The 18900-nt window shown below is 54.6% G+C and overlaps 1 protein-coding gene across 6 annotated transcripts in view; it reads left to right on the top strand.

Annotated features, from left to right (window-relative positions):
* Nucleotides 1-18900, top strand: part of TNXB (tenascin XB) — a 58574-nt gene that overhangs the window by 3597 nt on the left and 36077 nt on the right. For 5 of the 6 annotated variants that reach the window (XM_057305029.1, XM_057305031.1, XM_057305030.1 and 2 more), the window contains 8 exons: nucleotides 4882-5292; nucleotides 5681-7519; nucleotides 7982-8097; nucleotides 12986-13142; nucleotides 13329-13592; nucleotides 14410-15159; nucleotides 16305-16673; nucleotides 17705-17998. In XM_057305029.1, coding sequence (XP_057161012.1) covers nucleotides 4893-5292; nucleotides 5681-7519; nucleotides 7982-8097; nucleotides 12986-13142; nucleotides 13329-13592; nucleotides 14410-15159; nucleotides 16305-16673; nucleotides 17705-17998 — 4189 coding nt within the window. In that variant the 5' untranslated portion in view covers nucleotides 4882-4892. The remainder of the gene's footprint in view (nucleotides 1-4881; nucleotides 5293-5680; nucleotides 7520-7981; nucleotides 8098-12985; nucleotides 13143-13328; nucleotides 13593-14409; nucleotides 15160-16304; nucleotides 16674-17704; nucleotides 17999-18900) is intronic. The other variant, XM_048225858.2, reaches the window with a different exon arrangement.

The raw sequence follows: 18900 nt of genomic DNA, 5'->3' as shown, positions 1-18900 counted from the left end.
CCCTGGGATCATGACCCGACCCGAAGGCAGATGCTTAAGCAACTGAGCCACCCTGGCACCCCCATATACATAGAATTTTACAGCATGTTCTCTTTTGTGTCTGGCTTCTTCTGCTCAACCCCATATTGGTGAGATCCATCGATGTTACTACACAGAGTTGTGGTTTGTTCCCATTGCTTTATTTTATTACCTGTATGAATAAACCACACTTTATTTCATATATTCTACTGATGTGAGATATTTGGGTAGTTCCCAGTTTGGGGCTACTGTGAGAAGTACTGCTGCAGTGGCTATATTCCTGGGCGTGGGACTGGCGGATGAGAGTGTTAGCATATAGCTCTGGTTGATTTTGGGGATTCTGCTAAACAGTTTTCCAAAGTGCTTGTACTATCTGGCCCTGCCAGAAGCTACACCTGGCCTTCTCTCTAGCCCGGCTTCTGCCTGAGCTGCTGTTTTTGTCCAGCTTCCTGTCCCAGACACTGTCCGTGGTCCTAGCCCTGACCTTGGTCCTGTCCTTGGTTCCAGCCCTGATGCTAGTCCTCAGCTTCAGCTGAACTTTTCATTCACTCATATGGTCAATATTTATCAAGCACCTAATATGTGCTAGATGCAAGGATACAACAGCCAAGAAAAAAATCAAGTGCCATGCCTGCCCTCATGGACCTTATAGTCTAGTGGGTAAGATTGATTGTGGGCAAGAAAGCATTAAAAAAAATCCCACCAATAAATATATAATTATAAATTGTTATACATGCTACAAGTGGGAGTTACATGGCTCTTTGATATCACATGTTAGTTAGGGGGACGTGGGCAGGGAAGGTCCCCTAAGGAAGCAATGTGGGGCTGAGATATAACGGATGAGGAGGCCATGAGGAAAGGGAAGAGCGTTTCACATAGACGGAGCACCAGATACAAAAGCCTAGGGTTGGGAAGGGTGTGAGGGACATAAGGTGCATCGGCCTGGAATGGAGAGAGGGAAGGAAGTGTTACAGGAGATGAGGTGGGAGAGGTCAGCGGGGGCCAGATGATACAGGCCCGTTTGTCAGTGTTTGAATGGAATTTAGAAGGGAGACACTGGAGAGCTTTTAAGGGGAGTGGGACATCCTAGTTGCCTTTGTGAGATTGTAAGGGGCAAGAGTGGAAGCAGAGGGACCAGCTAGGAGGCAAACCCAGTTGTCAAGCAAAAGCTAAGTGATGGCTTGAACTCTTTAACTCAAAGAGAGAGTGAAGTAAGCAAATTAAAGAGATGTTTATGAGAAAGTAAGGACAAATATCACAAAATATGGTGGTGTTGATGGGGGTTAGGTTTCTAGGTTGTAACGCTGGATGAATGGTGGGGCTGTGAGCTGCAGCAGAGAATACAGTGGAGAAGGGGTATAGGATGGGGTATAGGAAGGGTGACCCTGAGTTCAGTTTCAGACATGTTGAATTTGAGGTGCCCAAGAAGAAATGCCAAGTAGGCAGTTGGATACATTGCTTGGAGTTAGGAGGAGATGACCAAGCTCGTTTATAAATTGGGGTATAGTTTGGAAATTAAAATCCTGGGTCTGGGTGAAAGTACCTAGGTGAGTGATTAGAAAACTAGGTCTCAACTTTGGCTGCACATTACAATCACTTGGGGTGCTTTTAAAAAATACTGAGTAAAATTCAGTGTTTCAGTTACTCTAGGCACATCTCAAGTGTTCAAGAGCCACATAACTCTTCTGGCTACTGTACTGACAGCTAGATATAAAATGTTGTGAAATGGAAGATGTGGTCAACGGTGTCCAGTGATTTTTGAAACAGGTCAAGTAAGATGAAGACAAGTGTCTCTCAGATTTTGTGACACTGAGATCTTTGGGTGATCTTAGGGAGAGCTGTTTGATAGGTTGAGAGGAGGTGGGGAAGCCAGATGGGAGTGTACTGAGCCATGCATGGGATGGGATATGGGGAATGGAAACAGCAAGTACAGATAAATCTTTTGACAACTGAAGCCATGAAGTAGAGGAGGGAAATATGTGCTCGCTGGAGGGAGTATGAGATTGGGGAAGGTTTTGGTTGTGGCTGTTGTTGTTTAGAGAGAGAGAGAGCACTAGCTCATGTGTGCATGAGGGAGGGGTAGGGGGAGGGGTAGAGGGAGGGAGAGAATCTCCAGCAGACCCGAAGCAGGGCTTGATCTCACAACCCTGAGATCATGACCTGAACTGAAATCAAGAGTTGGATGCCTAACTGACTTAGCCACCAGGCGCCCTGTTGTTGTTTTTTCTAAGATAAAACTTTCGTATTATGAAATACACAAATCTAAAGTATATAGCTCAATTAATCTTTGAATATGTGTACATCTGTTTAACCACCACCCAGATCAAAATACAAAATATTTTCGGTAATCCTATTTGTCTTCTAATAGTAAAGATTAACTCTGCCTGTTTTTGAACCTCACGTAAGTAGCATCGTTCACAAAGTTCTCTTTTTGTATCCGGTTTCTTTTGCTAACATTTTGTGAAATTGTCTATGTTGTTACATGTAGCAAGAGGGTGTTTTCATTGCTGTGTTTCATTGTATGATTGTGCCACAATTTATCTATTCTACTATTACTGGAACTTGTTTCATTTGGCTAATATGGAAAAAATCTCATGAACATTCTTGTACATATCTTTTGGAGGATATATGCAGTCACTTCTGTTAGGTATTTACCAAGAAGTGGAATTGCTGGGGCGCCTGGGTGGCACAGCGGTTAAGCGTCTGCCTTCGGCTCAGGGCGTGATCCCGGCGTTCTGGGATCGAGCCCCACATCAGGCTCTTCAGCTATGAGCCTGCTTCTTCCTCTCCCGCTCCCCCTGCTTGTGTTCCCTCTCTCGCTGGCTGTCTCTATCTCTGTCGAATAAATAAATAAAATCTTTAAAAAAAAAAAAAGAAGTGGAATTGCTGGGTTATAGGCTATATGTCTTTGTAGATACTGCCTAACAGTTTTCCAAAGCAGTTGCACGAATTTATGCTCCTGCTTGCAAGCGATGAGAGTTCTAGTTGCTTCACATTCTTGCCAATATCAAGCAACAACAACCCCTTTAATTTTAACCATTCTGATGGCTATTTAATGGCATCTTGTTATGGTTTTAATTTGCATTTCCCTGGTTACTAGTTTTGTTATACACATATATATGTTTGTTTTCCACATGTTTATTGGCCCTTTGGATATATTCTTTTCTAGAGTAACTGTTTAAGACTTTTGTCAATTTAAAACACCGGGTTGCCTGTCTTGTTTTTGTCTGTTGTTTTTGTTTTGCAGAGGTTTCTTATTTTAGATTTTAATCCTCTTTCTCACTCTCAATCAATATCTATCTCTATCTCTGTCTCTCTCTCTCACCCCTGCTACCTCCCGGCATTTCTCATATATTTTATCCCAGTGTATGGCTTGTATTCTTATTCTCTAAATGGCGTCTCTGGATGACCAGAAGTGATCAATTTTAATGTCCTAATGTATCTATCTCTTTTTTATCGTTAAGTTTTGTGTGAAATCTTTTATGGTTAAATTTTATGTGGTTAGGTTTTAAGAAATCTTTGCTTACTCTAAGTTTGTAAAAATTTTCTCCTATTTTCTTCTATACGATATTGTTCTGAAAGGTATTGCTTTACCTTTCATAATTAGGTCCATTAGATTCACTTCAAATTAATATCTGTATGTGGACATTAGGTAGAGATAGAGTTTTTTTCTTATTAGAGATTTTATTTATTTATTTGAGAGAGACAGAGATAGCTACAGAGATAGTGAGAGAGCATGAGTGGGGAGAAGAGGGAGAAGCAGACTCCCCACTGAGCACAGAGTCGGACATGTTCCCAGGACTCTGGGATCATGACCTGAGCCGAAGGCAGATACTTAACCGTCTGAGCCACCCCGGGCGCCCGGATTTTTTTTCCATTTGGATCTTTCCTCATTTATCAAAAAGAGCATCCATTGCAGTGCCGCCTTTGTCATTTTATCAGGGAACCACATACATGTGGGTCTGTATCTGGACACTAATTTGTTCTATCTATCTATCCTTGCACCTTTATAAGTTTTGATATTTGGTAATGTAAGTACTGAGGAAGAAGGATTTCCTCAAACAACAGGAGATACCTGAGCTCATATAAAAGCTGACAGGAAGAATTTAGTGGAGAGGGAGGGATTGAATAAAAGGGAGAGAGAGGATAATCTTCACCTAAGAAGACAGTAGGAGCTGAGTTCCGGGTGCTTGTGGAAGGATTGGCCTTGTACACTCATCTGCTAATCCATTCAGTGAGAATGTGTTGGGTAGCCCCCGTGGGTCAGACACAGGCATACAGTAGTGCGAGGACAGACGAGGTCCCTGTTCTCATGGAGCTCCCACGTTAGTAGTGGGAGAAAGATAACAGACAAGTCCCACAGAACAGGTGATTCAGGCAGCAGTAAATGCCATGAAGAACATACGCAGGAGGCTGCCACAGAAAGTAATGGAAGCCCGTTCCGACTGGGCACCAGGGAAGGTCTTGGGATGCAAGACATGTCGGGTAGGATTGGAACCAAGAAGGAGCCAGTCTTTAAGAGCATCCCAGACAGAAAATACATACAGCTAAGAGGCCCTTAGACTAGTGTAAGCTTGTAGCATCTGTAGAATAAACAAAAGACCAGTGTGGGTGGAAAAATAAAGAAAAAAAGGAGGGGGCAGGGAGCTGGGTGATCAAATGACATCAGAAAGCAAGGTAGAGACCAGATCTGCCCAAGGAGGCTATCCCTTGGTTGGGCTGAATGTGGAGTTTCCCATGCATGTGAGTTTGTAGATTCGTTGTGGGTGGTGGGACTATGTGTGTGTGTATATCGGGGGAGGTGGGGAGCCATCTTGTCTCCTTCTCTGTGAAACTGCTCACATGTGCCCTCTCTCCCTGCAGCCTCCTGAGTGATGCCTGCCCAGTGGTTCCTAATCTCCAGACTGGCCCTCTTTGTACTGCTGGGCACAGTCAGAGCAGGCCCTTTCTCTCCACGGTCCAATGTGACACTCCCAGCCCCACGCCCCCCTCCCCAGCCAGGGGGCCGCACAGTGGAGCCAATAGGGGGAAGCCCCTCTTCTCAGCTTTATGAGCACACTGTGGAAGGAGGGGAGAAGCAGGTGGTTTTTACCCACCGCATCAACCTGCCCCCTTCAGCTGGCTGTGGCTGTCCCCCGGGTACGGAGCCCCCCGTTCCTGCTTCAGAGGTGCAGGCTTTGAAGGTCCGTTTAGAGATCCTGGAGGAGCTGGTGAAGGGGCTCAAGGAACAGTGCACTGGGGGATGTTGTCCCGCTGCTGCCCAGGCTGGCACAGGTGAGCAAATGATCATGGGAGGGGGCACCGAAAAAGAGGATGGTGGGGAAGGGGGTCAGGGTTAGGTGGGCATCATTAGTCCATAAAGGACCTTGGTATGAATTAGTAAAAAGCATCTCTTCTTTCCCTTTGGGGGTAGTGAGTGAAGCCCAGGGTACCACTCGGGAGAGAGAAGCCAGCAGGCTAGGTGTCAACACTTTCCTTCCCTGCCCCCAAGCATATGCTAGGGCCTTGGGAGGCCACATATATTGACTAGGAGAACCTGGAAACAAAGATGACCTTATGAAATGAGCCTGGCCCTGCTGGAGGGGCCGACGTAGGGGAGCACCGTATGGGCTTGGTCTCCCTCCCCAGAGAAACTGAGTCCTGCCTCTCCCTCTTACTCCAGGCCAGACAGATGTTCGTAGCCTCTGCAGTCTCCACGGCGTGTTTGACCTGAGCCGCTGCGCCTGCTCCTGCGAGCCAGGCTGGGGTGGGCCCACCTGCTCAGACCCCACAGGCGCTGGGGTGTCCCCATCCTCCCCACCCTCGGCCTCCGCGTCCTGCCCAGATGACTGCAACGATCAGGGTCGCTGTGTCCGCGGGCGCTGTGTGTGCTTCCCTGGTTACAGCGGCCCCAGCTGTGGCTGGCCCTCCTGCCCCGGGGACTGCAACGGCCGTGGGCGCTGCGTGCAGGGCGTGTGCGTTTGCCGGGCTGGCTTCTCCGGCGACGACTGCAGCCAGCGCTCCTGCCCCCGGGGCTGCAGCCAGAGGGGGCGCTGCGAGGACGGGCGCTGCGTGTGCGACCCCGGCTACACGGGCGACGACTGTGGGAAGAGGAGCTGCCCTAGAGGTTGCAGCCAGAGGGGGCGCTGCGAGAACGGACGCTGCGTGTGCGACCCCGGCTACAGTGGCGAAGACTGCGGGTTGAGGAGCTGCCCCCGGGGCTGCAGCCAGAGGGGGCGCTGCGAGAACGGGCGCTGCGTGTGCGACCCCGGCTACGCTGGCGACGACTGCGGCTCGCGGAGCTGCGCGTGGGACTGTGGCGAGGGCGGGCGCTGCGTGGACGGCCGCTGTGTGTGCTGGCCCGGGTACGCGGGCGAGGACTGCAGCACCCGGACGTGCCCGCGAGACTGCCGGGGCCGCGGGCGCTGCGAGGACGGCGAGTGCATCTGCGACTCAGGCTACAGCGGGGACGACTGCGGAGTGCGCAGCTGCCCAGGCGACTGCAACCAAAGGGGCCGCTGCGAGGACGGCCGCTGCGTGTGCTGGCCGGGGTACACGGGGCCCGACTGCGGCTCGCGCGCCTGCCCCCGCGACTGTCGGGGCCGCGGGCGCTGCGAGAACGGCGTCTGCGTGTGCAACGCGGGCTACAGCGGCGAGGACTGCGGCGTGCGCAGCTGTCCCGGGGACTGTCGCGGCCGGGGCCGTTGCGAGAATGGTCGCTGCGTGTGTTGGCCCGGGTACACAGGCCGGGACTGCGGCACCCGCGCCTGCCCTGGCGACTGTCGTGGGCGCGGGCGCTGCGTGGACGGCCGCTGCGTGTGCAACCCGGGCTACGCGGGCGAAGACTGCGGGAGCCGTCGGTGCCCTGGGGACTGCCGCGGACGCGGCCGCTGCGAGGATGGCGTGTGCGTGTGCAACGCGGGCTACGAGGGAGAGGACTGTGGCGTGCGTAGCTGCCCAGGAGGTTGCCACGGCCGCGGCCAGTGCCTGGACGGGCGCTGCGTGTGTGACGATGGCTACTCGGGCGAGGACTGCAGCGTAAGGCTGTGCCCGCGCGATTGCAACCAGCATGGCGTGTGCCAGGACGGTGTGTGCACCTGTTGGGAGGGCTACGCCGGGGAGGACTGCGGCCTCCGTACCTGCCCCTCCAACTGCCACCAGCGCGGCCGCTGTGAGGACGGGCGCTGCGTGTGCGACTCAGGCTACACTGGCCCCTCCTGCGCCACCCGCACCTGCCCGGCCGACTGCCGGGGCCGCGGGCGCTGTGTGCAGGGAGTGTGCGTGTGCCACGTGGGCTATAGCGGCGAGGACTGTGGGCAGGAAGAGCCTCCCGCCAGCGCCTGCCCTGGGGGCTGTGGGCCCCGGGAACTGTGCCGCGGGGGCCAGTGTGTGTGCGTCGAGGGCTTTCGAGGACCCGACTGCGCCATTCAGACGTGCCCTAGGGACTGCCTCGGCAGGGGAGAGTGTCGAGAGGGCAGCTGCGTCTGTCAAGATGGTTATGCAGGGGAAGACTGCGGGGAAGGTGAGCAGGCAGCCTTCCCCAGCACGCTATCTGGGTCAGGGGCTGGGAACCAGTCCCAGTGGGAAGGCCTGAGCCTAAGGCCTAGGAGCCCAGGGACCTGGAGGAAGAGTGAAGGTCAATTATTGGGCAGGACTGGGGAGGGCAGTCTTAGGAGCCAGAGAGCCAGTGTCCGTCAGGGGCAGCAGAACCACGGGGGCATGCCTGCAGGGAGGCCCTGCTTCCAGATCTCTGATGAGAGGTTGGGGGCTCCTTTAGTTGCTTTTGGGGAGATTCTGTATTTCTGGAGATGGGGGGAAGGCAAAGGAGACCCCAGGACCTGTTCAGGCCTCTGCCAGTTTTGCCCCACCGCCAGAGAGGAGCAGGAACTGGGATGGATCTTTAGGGGGGCCTTTGATGATAGGGGTTGGGGATGGGGGGCTGCCTTAGGCTAACCAGTTCCCCGTATCTCATTCTCCTGGGCAGAAGTGCCAGCCATTGAGGGCATGAGGATGCATCTCTTGGAGGAGACAACGGTTCGGACAGAGTGGACCCGGGCTCCTGGCACTGTGGATGCCTATGAAATTCAGTTCATTCCCACGGTGAGAGCTAAGCTGCGGGAGGAGGCGGAGTGGGCAGGACGCTGGGGAGGGAGTGCTCACCTCAAGCCAGAAGTTCTAGGTAGTCAGTGGTTGAGTCCAGATGGGCTAGGTTCCCGAAGCTGCTATGAAGGCTTTCTCATCCTACCCCACACTGGGTCCAGAAAGCCTTTGCAGCATCGGTTCATGCTCAGTACTTCCTGAGGCTGTCCAGTCCGTTGTTGGTCATCACTGGTAGTTCTTCTGTTATTGCTGAATCCAAGTAAGCCCCATTCTACGTCCGGCCGTTGGCCCTAGCTGGGCCTCCACGCACGGCAGCATGTTGCCTTTGCTTTCCCCACAGCTTCCACCACAGACTTTCAGGTATTTGGAGACATCAGCCATCACCGCACTCTTCAGTCTCTCCAGGTCACACCCCTTGGTTTCTACACCTCTTTCCCCTAAGGCGTTGTTCTCTGCATTCTTCACTTCTGGGTTCCCTCGTCTAGTGCCTCATGCTTTTTGCATTTGCCCTCAAAATGTGAGGGCAGGGAGGAGTCCAGTAGTTCTCCTGGCTAACTCTGGATAGCCTGGCAATCTTCTCAGAGTTGATGTATATTAACTTGTGGTCACAAAAACTGTCAGCTGTTTTGATCATATTTGTTTTTTAAGTAACTTTTATTATAAAAGTCATGTAGGGGGCGCCTGGGTGGCACAGCGGTTAAGCGTCTGCCTTCGGCTCAGGGCGTGATCCCAGTGATCTGGGATCGAGCCCCACATCAGGCTCTTCTGCTATGAGCCTGCTTCTTCCTCTCCCACTCCCCCTGCTTGTGTTCCCTCTCTCGCTGGCTGTCTCTATCTCTGTCGAATAAATAAATAAAATCTTTAAAAAAAAATAAAAATAAAAATAAGTCATGTAGGCTCAGTATAGAAATGCTGGAAAATATACACAAGGAAAAGAGAAAGAAGAAAAAAAGAAGGAAAAAAGATGACATTCAACTATATACACTTTTTTAGCCTAAATATAGGCCTTTGCATGTGGCTCTGTTCAGTGTTATCTTTTTTGGTTTGGGCCAAGCTGTCTAGGCTGTTGCAATAATTTGAGTCTGTGAACTGGTTCTCCGCCTCCGTGTCATCAGTTTACTGCAAAGCCTTCTTTCTGTCTCCTTCCAACTCGCTCTTAAAAAATTTGGGGGCACCCAAAGGACAAAGCCTTGTGGCCTCTCACTAGAGACCCTCTTTTATTTTATTTATTTATTTATTTAATTTTTTTTAAAGATTTTATTTATTTATTTGACAGAGAGAGACAGCCAGCGAGAGAGGGAACACAGCAGGGGGAGTGGGAGAGGAAGAAGCAGGCCCATAGCAGAGGAGCCTGATGTGGGACTCGATCCCGGTACGCCAGGATCACGCCCTGAGCCAAAGGCAGACGCTTTAACGACTGCGCTACCCAGGCGCCCCTAGAGACCCTCTTTTAAGCAGATTGGGTTTTTATGAGATGTTTGGCTTCCCAGCTCCAAATTATTTGACATTTCTACTGTCTAACTAATGTTTTCCTGCATCTTCGTGCAAATGCCATGGGTTAATAGGCCATTTACCCCAACCTCCAAAACTCTGGAAGAATAAATAACTCCCAGGGCCTAAACCCTAGGAAGGCTCTAGGACAGAAGGGACAGCTCAGAGGTGCTGGCTGCCATCCCCACCCTAATTGGCCTGGTCATTCTAAGTCTTCTTATTAGAGCCCCAAGATCAGACCCCTACCAGGCTCTGTCTCTCCTCACTGGCTGGGAGAAGCAAAGGCCGAAATCCCTACTTTGCAGCACAACCAATATAGCTTGGATTTTTTCTTCTGTTAGAAAAAGTTTTTTTTTTTTGTTTTTTTGTTATAAAAATAATTTAATCACAAGACAAGAATTTGGCAACTAGAGAAAAAAACAAATAATTCTTGGCTGCTTCACACTAAAACAAGCACTGTTAACATTTTTAAGTGTTTCTCCCACTCTCTTCTTCTGTGTGTATATTATTGACATAGTTCTGATCTTGAGAGGATGGGACTTTTAAAAGGAACTTTCCCAAGAAACTTCAGGGAAAGAAGAATTAAAAATAAACACTTGAGATAGAAAGAGCTTGCGGGGCAGCGTTGTCCTCTGCTCTTAGTAAATACAAACCCGTCCTGGGGTGTTTTCAAGAGGTGCGTCTTCCCAGCTGAAGCTAGGCTTCCTCCCTCACCAGGGGCCAGGTGGGGTTGAACAGGCCTGTGCCTGGCTCAGCTCAGCTCTGGGTATGAGCCTCTGTCACATTCTGGGTTCTCTTTGAACCCAGGTGTGGAAAATGCCCCTGTAACACCTCTCTTGGAGTGCACATTAGCCTGCACTGCTGGCCCTCTGACTGCTTTCTAAGCTTTCTGTGGCTGGCCCCTGGAATCGTGCCTCCTGCCCTGGCCAGCATTCTCTGTCCACTGCTGGCACAGAGTGTATCAGTAGCTGGCTCTCCTCTGGCACTGCCATCTTCTTAGAAGGCTATCTCCACCTTACCCCCTTCCCCTTTCCAGAAGCACTTCTGTCTCAAATCCCAGCCCTCTGCTGTTCCCGGCAAAGGGACACACCTAGTCACTGGAATGCTCTTCAGAACAAGGAAGAGGAGCATTCCTGTTCTCTGCATATGTGGCATTGCTACTCTGACTCAGTGGTTCTCAAGGTGTATTCCCTGGACCTGCAGCATGAGCTCACCTGGAAGCTTGTTAAACATGCAGACCGTAGACTCCAGCCCCAGATCTACTGAATTAGGAGCTCTGCGGCTGGAGCCCAGTGACCTGCACTATAACAAGCCCTCTACACCCCAAGCCTGAGGACCACTAACTCAAAGAATGTTGCTATCTTGCAGAAGGCTGGTTCCTCTCTGAACACGAGAGGAAGCAAGAGGTAACTGAGGGAGGTGAGCCCTTGAAGAGAAGGAGGGTCAGGCACTCTTTGTCCGGGTGTATTCTGCAGCCTAGAACCTGGGTTATGCCACGTTTTCACTGGGACACAAGATCTCGTGGCCTTAGAAAAGTTTGTGTTTGGGGTCTGGTCTGAAAGGGGGAGGAGGGGGAGGTAAGCTCCAGGGCCCAACCAAGATGGTGCCCCCACCTGGAACCATGAGGTTGGTATGGAGAACAGGGTTAGAAACTGGCCAAGGACAATCAGTGAAGCAGGTGAGCTGTCAGCAAGGCTGCCAGCATCTGCCTAGAGAGCCCGTCTCAGACCAGACAGATGACTGTCTGGGGGACTTTGAGGGAACTGTTCCCAAATGAATCTTAGGAGGGAGTAAGCGGTGTCTAACAGGCTCACGTAGGTGGTCTGAAGGGAGAAGGAGAACTCAAGACGGGCTTGTCTCACTGGAAGGACCAAACATCATCAGGGAGCACCCAAGGGGTGTGCATGGGGGAGAGGGGGAAGTTGGGGAGGTGTGCATGTGTGTTGGGTTGGGTTGGGGGATAGGAGAGAGAGAAAGAGAGAGAGAAAGTTCTGGCAAGGATGAGGACTTCACAGGCCTTCAGTTGAGGCCCACCCAAGGGCTCCTAGGCTGGAGTATCCTAGGGCAGGGTGAGTAGGAGAGGAAGAGAGGGCCTGTGTGCCCAGGAAAACTTTTCAGCCAACAAAACTCTGACAAAGCTTTATTTCATCCTCAACCCAGAAATCTCTACGTGGCTTCTCATCTGGTTTTATACTTTGGTATTTACTGTGTTGATTTCCCCACAATTTTCTTGGTTTAGGAGAGTACCTTTTGAAATTTCCAGTCCTACTTGGCTGAATGGAGGTGTCCCCATCACGGCCAACATAGCTAAGCAGAACAGAGCGTCCTTATTAGCTGTCCTAGCTAGACAGCCCAGTGAAATTCGGGGCAGTTAGGCTGCTCACAGATGTCCATTCCTCCTGTTTCCCCAGTGGCTGGCCCTCCAAGGAGACCCTGCCTGGAGCAGAGGCTGGCATATTTCCTGTGGGGTCACCACGGATAATCATAATACCTTCGGTGTGCACTGGGAGGGGGGGTGTTTGCTCACAGGCACATATGGCACAGAAATTTGGGTAGGGATCCAGTCCACCTTAAGATGTGGCCATACATTTAGTTACTAGAACATGAGCTGAGGACAGGAGACATATCTTTCATCACGCCCAGCAGGATGCCAGGTACAAAATTGGAAAACATATTTGTGAAGCTTAGAGCGGATAGGCTTTGTTTTTGAGAGGCCTACAGTCCTGCTCAGGAGGCAAGAAAAGTGCCTAAAGGGAAATGTCCTAACAGGGTCATGCCCACATTACCCAGCCAGGGGCAGGTGTTTCTGGGGAAGCTTAGGCAGGGGCAGATGCTGGAAGGAGGAAGTGAGACTCAAAAAGGGTCCCTCAGTTACTTCACCTCTTATGACAGGAGTGAGCTTGGGAGGCAGGGTGGGCGGGGTTCCCTGGGGAAAGCCAGAGGGAGGATCCTGGCCTGTTTTGGGTAGATGCTGGCAGGTATCGGATGAACCAGCTAAAAAGGTAGTTCCTGTGAGAGGGGGCTGTGATGTCACACTGCCTGGGGGGGTCGGGATCCCTGCCACATTCTTGGTGTTGGTGACCTTGGGCAAGATACTTAATCCTTTTGTACCTCAGTTTCTTCATCTGTCCAATGGGAATAACATGACCTCCCTCACAAGATTCTTACGAGGATTAAGTGAGTTCATCCGTGTAAGTTGCCTTGACCAGCGGCTGGTCCACACTAGACATTTCAGATGTGTTTGCTGCTACCACCCATGCTCTCCAGCTGTACAGGACCAATTCGACACAGTCCCATGTGGACAGTGCCTGGACTTGGAGAAAGCAGAGAGGAGCGAGACTGAGCAGCAGGGGCGAAAGCACCAGCCCTGATCCACTTGGTGCTCTCTTTCTTGCAGACAGAGGGGGTGAGCCCCCCATTCACAGCACGGGTACCCAGCTCTGCCTCAGCCTATGACCAGAGAGGACTGGCGCCCGGTCAGGAGTACCAGGTCATGGTCCGTGCCCTTCGAGGGACTAGCTGGGGCCCTCCTGCCTCCAAGACCATCACCACCAGTGAGAGCTGGGGCTGTGGGCAGGGTCCTGGTTGGAGATCTGGATTTGAGGGGGGTGGCTGGGAATCTGCCCCCCCACCCCAGGAAGACAGAAGGGAGGGGTGGGGTGAGGACAAAGCTCTTAGAGGGAAAGCTGGTGATTGAAGGACCACACTCCCACCTGACCCCTCTTCTCTCACCTGACTAGTGATCGATGGCCCCCAAGACCTCCGAGTGGTGGCTGTGACACCAACCACACTGGAGCTCAGCTGGCTGCGACCTCAGGCCGAGGTGGACCGATTCGTGGTGTCCTATGTCAGTGCTGGCAACCAGAGGGTGCGGCTGGAAGTACCCTCTGAGGCGGATGGGACGGTGCTGACTGACCTGATGCCAGGCGTGGAATATGTAGTGACTGTCACGGCAGAGCGGGGCCGGGCAGTAAGCTACCCGGCTTCTGTCAGGGCCAACACAGGTATGGCTGGCCAGGGGTTAGGGAAGGGCCCAGTTTCTTTGTGTAGCAGCCCCTTCCTTGGGAGCCCATGTCTAGGGTTCACAGGCTCCTGTGAATGCACCTTGGCAGGGTGTGTGGTAAAGCACCTGCTGGGGCCTTGCTGTGTAACAGCCGCACTGGGAAGACCGAACCCTCGGGGGCTTGGAGTCCTGCGGGAAGGCTGCAGGTTGGACCACAGGAGGAGCGGCCCCCTGGAGAGAAGCAGTGAATAGGAGAGGCTGTCTGACCCAGCCAGATGGGAAGGTGCTTGACACAGCACTGGGACAGCCCTGTGCTCACAACTGGTGGTCAGCCCTTGTAGGGACTGGAATTAGGCAGATCAGAGATCCGCATTCCCGTTGACTTTAGATTGCGGTTTGGGGGGTTAGGTCTCAGAGCAGTGATTTTCCACTAATCCTCAAGGTCTCTTAACAGATGGATATTTATTTTCTTTTCCTGTGACAGAGGGACGCCCACCTCGCAGTAGCTCGCATTCTCTCCTCCCACTCCCCTTTCTCTCCTTCAGACACAGGGCCCCACCTGCTGGCTTCTCTCTTCTTTCTAGGGCACCAACAGTGGCGGGCTTGGAGGGCGAGCGGGGAGGGGCTCCTGGGACACTGATTCCTTTCTCTGGTTCTCTTTCCAGGTGGGGCTGGGGCACAGGCAAGAGGCCTCTGCCTCCCGCGGGAGGGACGGAGAGGGAGGGGCTGCCGCGGGGAGGAGCGCAGGGCGCAGGGGCGCGGGGGAGGGGGGCTGCCACTGATCTGCTCTCCCCTTCCCCCTTTTTTGCCCCCGGCAGCACCAGGCCACTACAGTTACCCGGAGGTGCGCCCCCCAGCCCCGCCCCCCAAGCCCCGTCCCCGGCCCGCTCCCGCCCCGCTGCCCCCGCGCCCCCCGCGTCCCGCTCGGCCCTCACTGCCCGCGGAGGAGGGGGAGGAGGAGCCTCCGCCGGGGCCTAGCCTGCCGCAGCCCCCTCGGCGGGCGTGGGGCAACCTGACTGGCGAGCTGGGCCGCTTCCGCGGCACCGTGCAAGACCTGGAGCGCCACCTGAGGGCTCATGGCTACCCACTGCGGGCCAACCAGACCTACGCGTCGGTGGCGCGCCACATCCACGAATACTTGCAGCGGCGTCGGGCGGCTGCAGCCCCCGTCGGCTCCCCCGCCCCCTCGCCCCGTCGCCCCCGCCCCACCGCCAGCCCCGACCCCGGCACCTGGAAGCGGGACTCCAACCAGGGCATCTACGGCCTCTCGCCCGAAGGCGTCGACCGGGTGGCCGCGCCCCGCCACCCCAAGCCCGAGGTGCTGGGCAGTTCCGCCGACGGCGCACTACTCGTGTCCCTTGACGGGCTCCGCGGCCACTTCGAGCGCGTGGTGCTGCGCTGGCGGCCCCAGCCGCCGGCAGAGGGCCCCGGCGGGGAGCTGACCGTGCCCGGCACCACGCGCACCGTCAGCCTACCTGACCTCAGGCCCGGCACCACCTACCACGTGGAGGTCCACGGGGTGCGGGCAGGGCAGACCTCCAAGTCCTACGCCTTCATCACCACCACAGGTAGCATGGGCTGGGGCCGCGGGACCACCCACCCCCTGCCCAGCCTCGCCTGCCGCTGGAGGCCACATCCAAGAGTTCCTCCCACTGCCTCACTGCTCAGACCGCCAACCCATCCCCACCACACCCCGCGGGCTTCAAGCACTACCCGGTCCAGGCTCCAGGGGACCCCACCACAAAGCATACCTCCTCCTGTGTCCCTAGAAGCCATCTCCACCCCAGGGGCCTCAGGGTTACCCGGGGCCAAGAAGAGCTGGTCTTTAGGGTTCCCTGGACACTTTGCCAGGATTGCCGTCAGGGCATTTGCCGGGAGGAGGCGGGTCTACAAAACCTCACTGGAGCAATGTGAGTGGGGCATCGGAGTGAAACCGTCACTTCCCACTCTGACTCACTGTGGTGAGGTGGCTGAAGGCTGTGGTCGGTGGTTACTATCTTCCACAATTTGGCCTTGACCTCAAAGGGACACCTCAGAACTATGTGGGGATGGCCTTGAAGCTTGTGTCTGTGAGAGGTGAAACCACTGCTTCTTGAGCTGCCTTTCCAGACCTCTTGGCTCACTTCATGCTTGTCTCTTCCACAGGAACGAAGCCGGGCTCAGGGGAGGGATGCTCTCTGGCTGCCACGGGGAGGGTGGTGGACCTATTCTTCCCTCCCCCTAGGGCCCAGATGCCACCTGAGCTGGACGTACCCACACACACACTCTCTCTCTTCCCTCTCTCTTCACTACCCACTCTTCCCTTGCATCTGCCTTCCCTAACACCACATCTCCTCCTTTCTTCCAGGCTTCTCACTGCAGCACTAATGGAAGCCACGAGCACCACCCCGTGGGGAGGGGGATGTGCTTAGGGAGGGACATGGAAGTCTGTGGGGACTGGAGGCCATAGGAGCCTTGTGAGGGGAGGAATGGCCAGCTTTATTTCTTTTATTTATTGCCTGCAGGCCTGTCTGTTAAGAAATGTGGTGGACAGGGGTACTGGGAGGACTGGGTAGACCATTGGGAGGATGGGGTGGCCCAGGGAGGGACTCAGAAGCAGAAGAGGGAGGGTCTCTAGGCTCTTAGAGGGCAGAAGGCAGAACCTGGGGGCTGGGAGTTCCTTTCTTGTTCTCATTCTCTACTCTCCTGTTTTTCTCACCCTGCCCTTTCCCAGGGTCCTCTCCCTCAGGCCTCTTGGGGGCCACTGATGAGCCTCCTCCCTCAGGCCCTTCCACGACTCAAGGGGCCCGGGCCCCCGAACTGCAGCAGCGTCCCCAGGAGCTGGGAGAGTTGAGGGTACTGGGCAGAGACAAGACAGGGAAGCTCCGCGTCACTTGGACTGCTCAGCCTGACACGTTTGCCCACTTCCAGCTGCGCCTTCGGATGCCCGAGGGGCCGGGGGCACATGAGGAACTACTGCCAGGGGATGTCCGCCAGGCTCTGGTGCCCTCACCCCCTCCTGGAGTCCCCTATGAGCTGTCACTTCGTGGGGTCCCCCCGGAGGGCGAGCCCTCTGCCCCTCTCATCTACCAAGGCATTATGGGTATATCCTGAACTCTGCTCTGCTCAGTGTCCTGAGGATGGGGGAGGGGCTGGGCTCTCAGGGCTTCAGAGGTGGGACGGGGATTGAAGGGCTGGGCTGGTGTTTGGGTTGGAGTGGTAAGAGCAAACAAGCAGAGAGAAGGTTGAAGTTGAAGGTTCAGAGGAAAGAGGAATGGAGGGAGTCTTAGAACAATGCAGGGGAAAAGAGAATGGGAGGAGAAAGTCAGAGGGTGGGACAGGGAGTCAGAGAGAGAGGCTGTGGCTTCTGGCTTTCCACCTGCAGCTTTCTTTGCCCTGTGTCCTCCCCAATTCCTGGTCACTCATAGGTGTCTGAGGGTAGGCGTGGAAAGGCCTCTAGCCCTGAGGATACTGGCCCTTAGCCCCCTCCTCCCCTTCCCTTCCCCATGGCCCCGCCACCCCCTCCCTGGGCAGGCTAGGACGGTGCCCCCCCGGGAGCCTGGACTGCCGTGGACAGCGCTCCATGGTCGCACCAGCCCGTTTTTGCTGGGCATGGAGGTTCTTTAGCATGGGGAGCTCCGCAGCCAGCAGGGCCTCGGAGATGGGGGAGGTTGGTGGAACCAGTGAAGCACTTGCTCTCCCTCCCGGTCCCTCTTTTTGGGACCCGGGTAGCCGCTGTGCCTGCCACTCCGGTCAGGCTCAGTGCTAGGAGAGAGGGTGGCGAGGGAGAGGACAGTGCAAGCGGACAGAGGGGGCTTCCGCTGCTCCAGAGCAGCAGTGAGGAGGTTCTGACTCAGGAAGAATAGGGGGACCTGAAACTCCCCCAGACCTCTTGATGTGGAGAGGGCCTGGGACGTTTGCGAGGGGTGCGGAAGCTAGCACGAGGGAAGGGCTAAAGCTCTCCCTGCAGAACAGAGAGGGCTGTTTGCAGAGGCCAAGGGGGAGGAAGTGGAGGCTTTGAGGGTTGGAGCTGTCCAGGAAGGAGGGACCCAGTGGGCTGAGGAGAGAGGGAAGGAGACCAGGAACGAGGCAGTGGTTGAATCCACCTGCTTTACTTTTGCCCCCACGTTCCAGACAGGGAAGGGGTGAAGCCTGGGAAGCCCTTGGCCCCACCGCACCTGGGCGAACTGACGGCGACTGACATGACCTCCAGCACCCTGGTCCTGCGCTGGACGGTCCCCGAGGGCGAGTTCGACTCCTTCGTGATCCAGTACAAGGACAGGGATGGGCCCCAGGTGGCACCTGTGGAAGGATCCCAGCGCTCGGCACTCATCACCAACCTGGACCTTGGCCGCAAGTACAAATTTGTGCTCTATGGGCTCCTGGGCAAGAAGAGGCATGGCCCCCTGGTGGCTGAAGCCAAGATCTGTGAGTGAGAGCAGTCACACACACCCCTTCCCCTGCCCTCTGCATGGTCTTGAAGGAGATCTTCCCAGTGCTTTGGGAACTCCAGGAGGCTTGCTGGAGGCCATGGGGCCTGAGATGAATACTGAAGGGAAAATAGTGGTGGGTTAGGCAGAGAGATTGAGGAGGGCAGTGCAGAGAGAGGGAGCCATGGAGAGTGAGGCAGGAGTGAGTGTGGCCCTGGAGGAGAATCTGTCTGTTTCCTCTGGATAGAGAGCAGGGCACCTGGGGATCTGAGGGGACTGGGCTTGTGTGTGTCTGACCAAGGAGCTTAGAGCTCATGTGAGGGCATTGGGGGGGGGGGACTTCTGAAGGGTTTTAAGTGGGAATGACATGATTTGATAGTTACCTTACAAATAGCACTTGGGGCTACTGCAGAGAATAGAGAGAGAAGTGAGTTAAGAGCCAGCAAGAAATGATGCTGGCCTGCCTGGGATGGTGGCAGCGAGACTGGATGTGGGAGGTGAAGGACAATGAGGAGGCCCATGCATTCCCCTGTTTCTAGAACAGACAGTCCTGTGCGCCGAGGCAAAGAACAGCAGAGGTGAGGAACAGCACAACATGGGACACTTAGATAAACCTCTCGTTTATTAACAGGATGTGAGTGTTTCGGCCTCCAGCAGCCCCATGAGGCATGCCCGTTTGTAGATGAGGAGAGTCAAGGCACAGAGAGGGAGAGGGCACTTAAGCAGCAAATGGCGGGGCCACGGGGTAATCACTGCTGCCTTCCCAGTTCTGGAGAGCAGAGAGAAGGCCTGAAGAGGGAGCATGGGGGGACAGGAGCCAGGGTGAGGGTGTGGGAGCAGAGACAGTAGCCAACACTCAGGGCATGGGCAGAGGAAGAGGGTAGCTGAGGGGTGACCCGC

This window comes from Ursus arctos, unplaced genomic scaffold (genome assembly GCF_023065955.2).
Source record: "Ursus arctos isolate Adak ecotype North America unplaced genomic scaffold, UrsArc2.0 scaffold_31, whole genome shotgun sequence".
NCBI lineage: Eukaryota > Metazoa > Chordata > Mammalia > Carnivora > Ursidae > Ursus > Ursus arctos.
The sequence above is the reverse complement of the archived record's forward strand: the minus strand, read 5'-3'. Positions and strand labels throughout refer to the sequence as shown.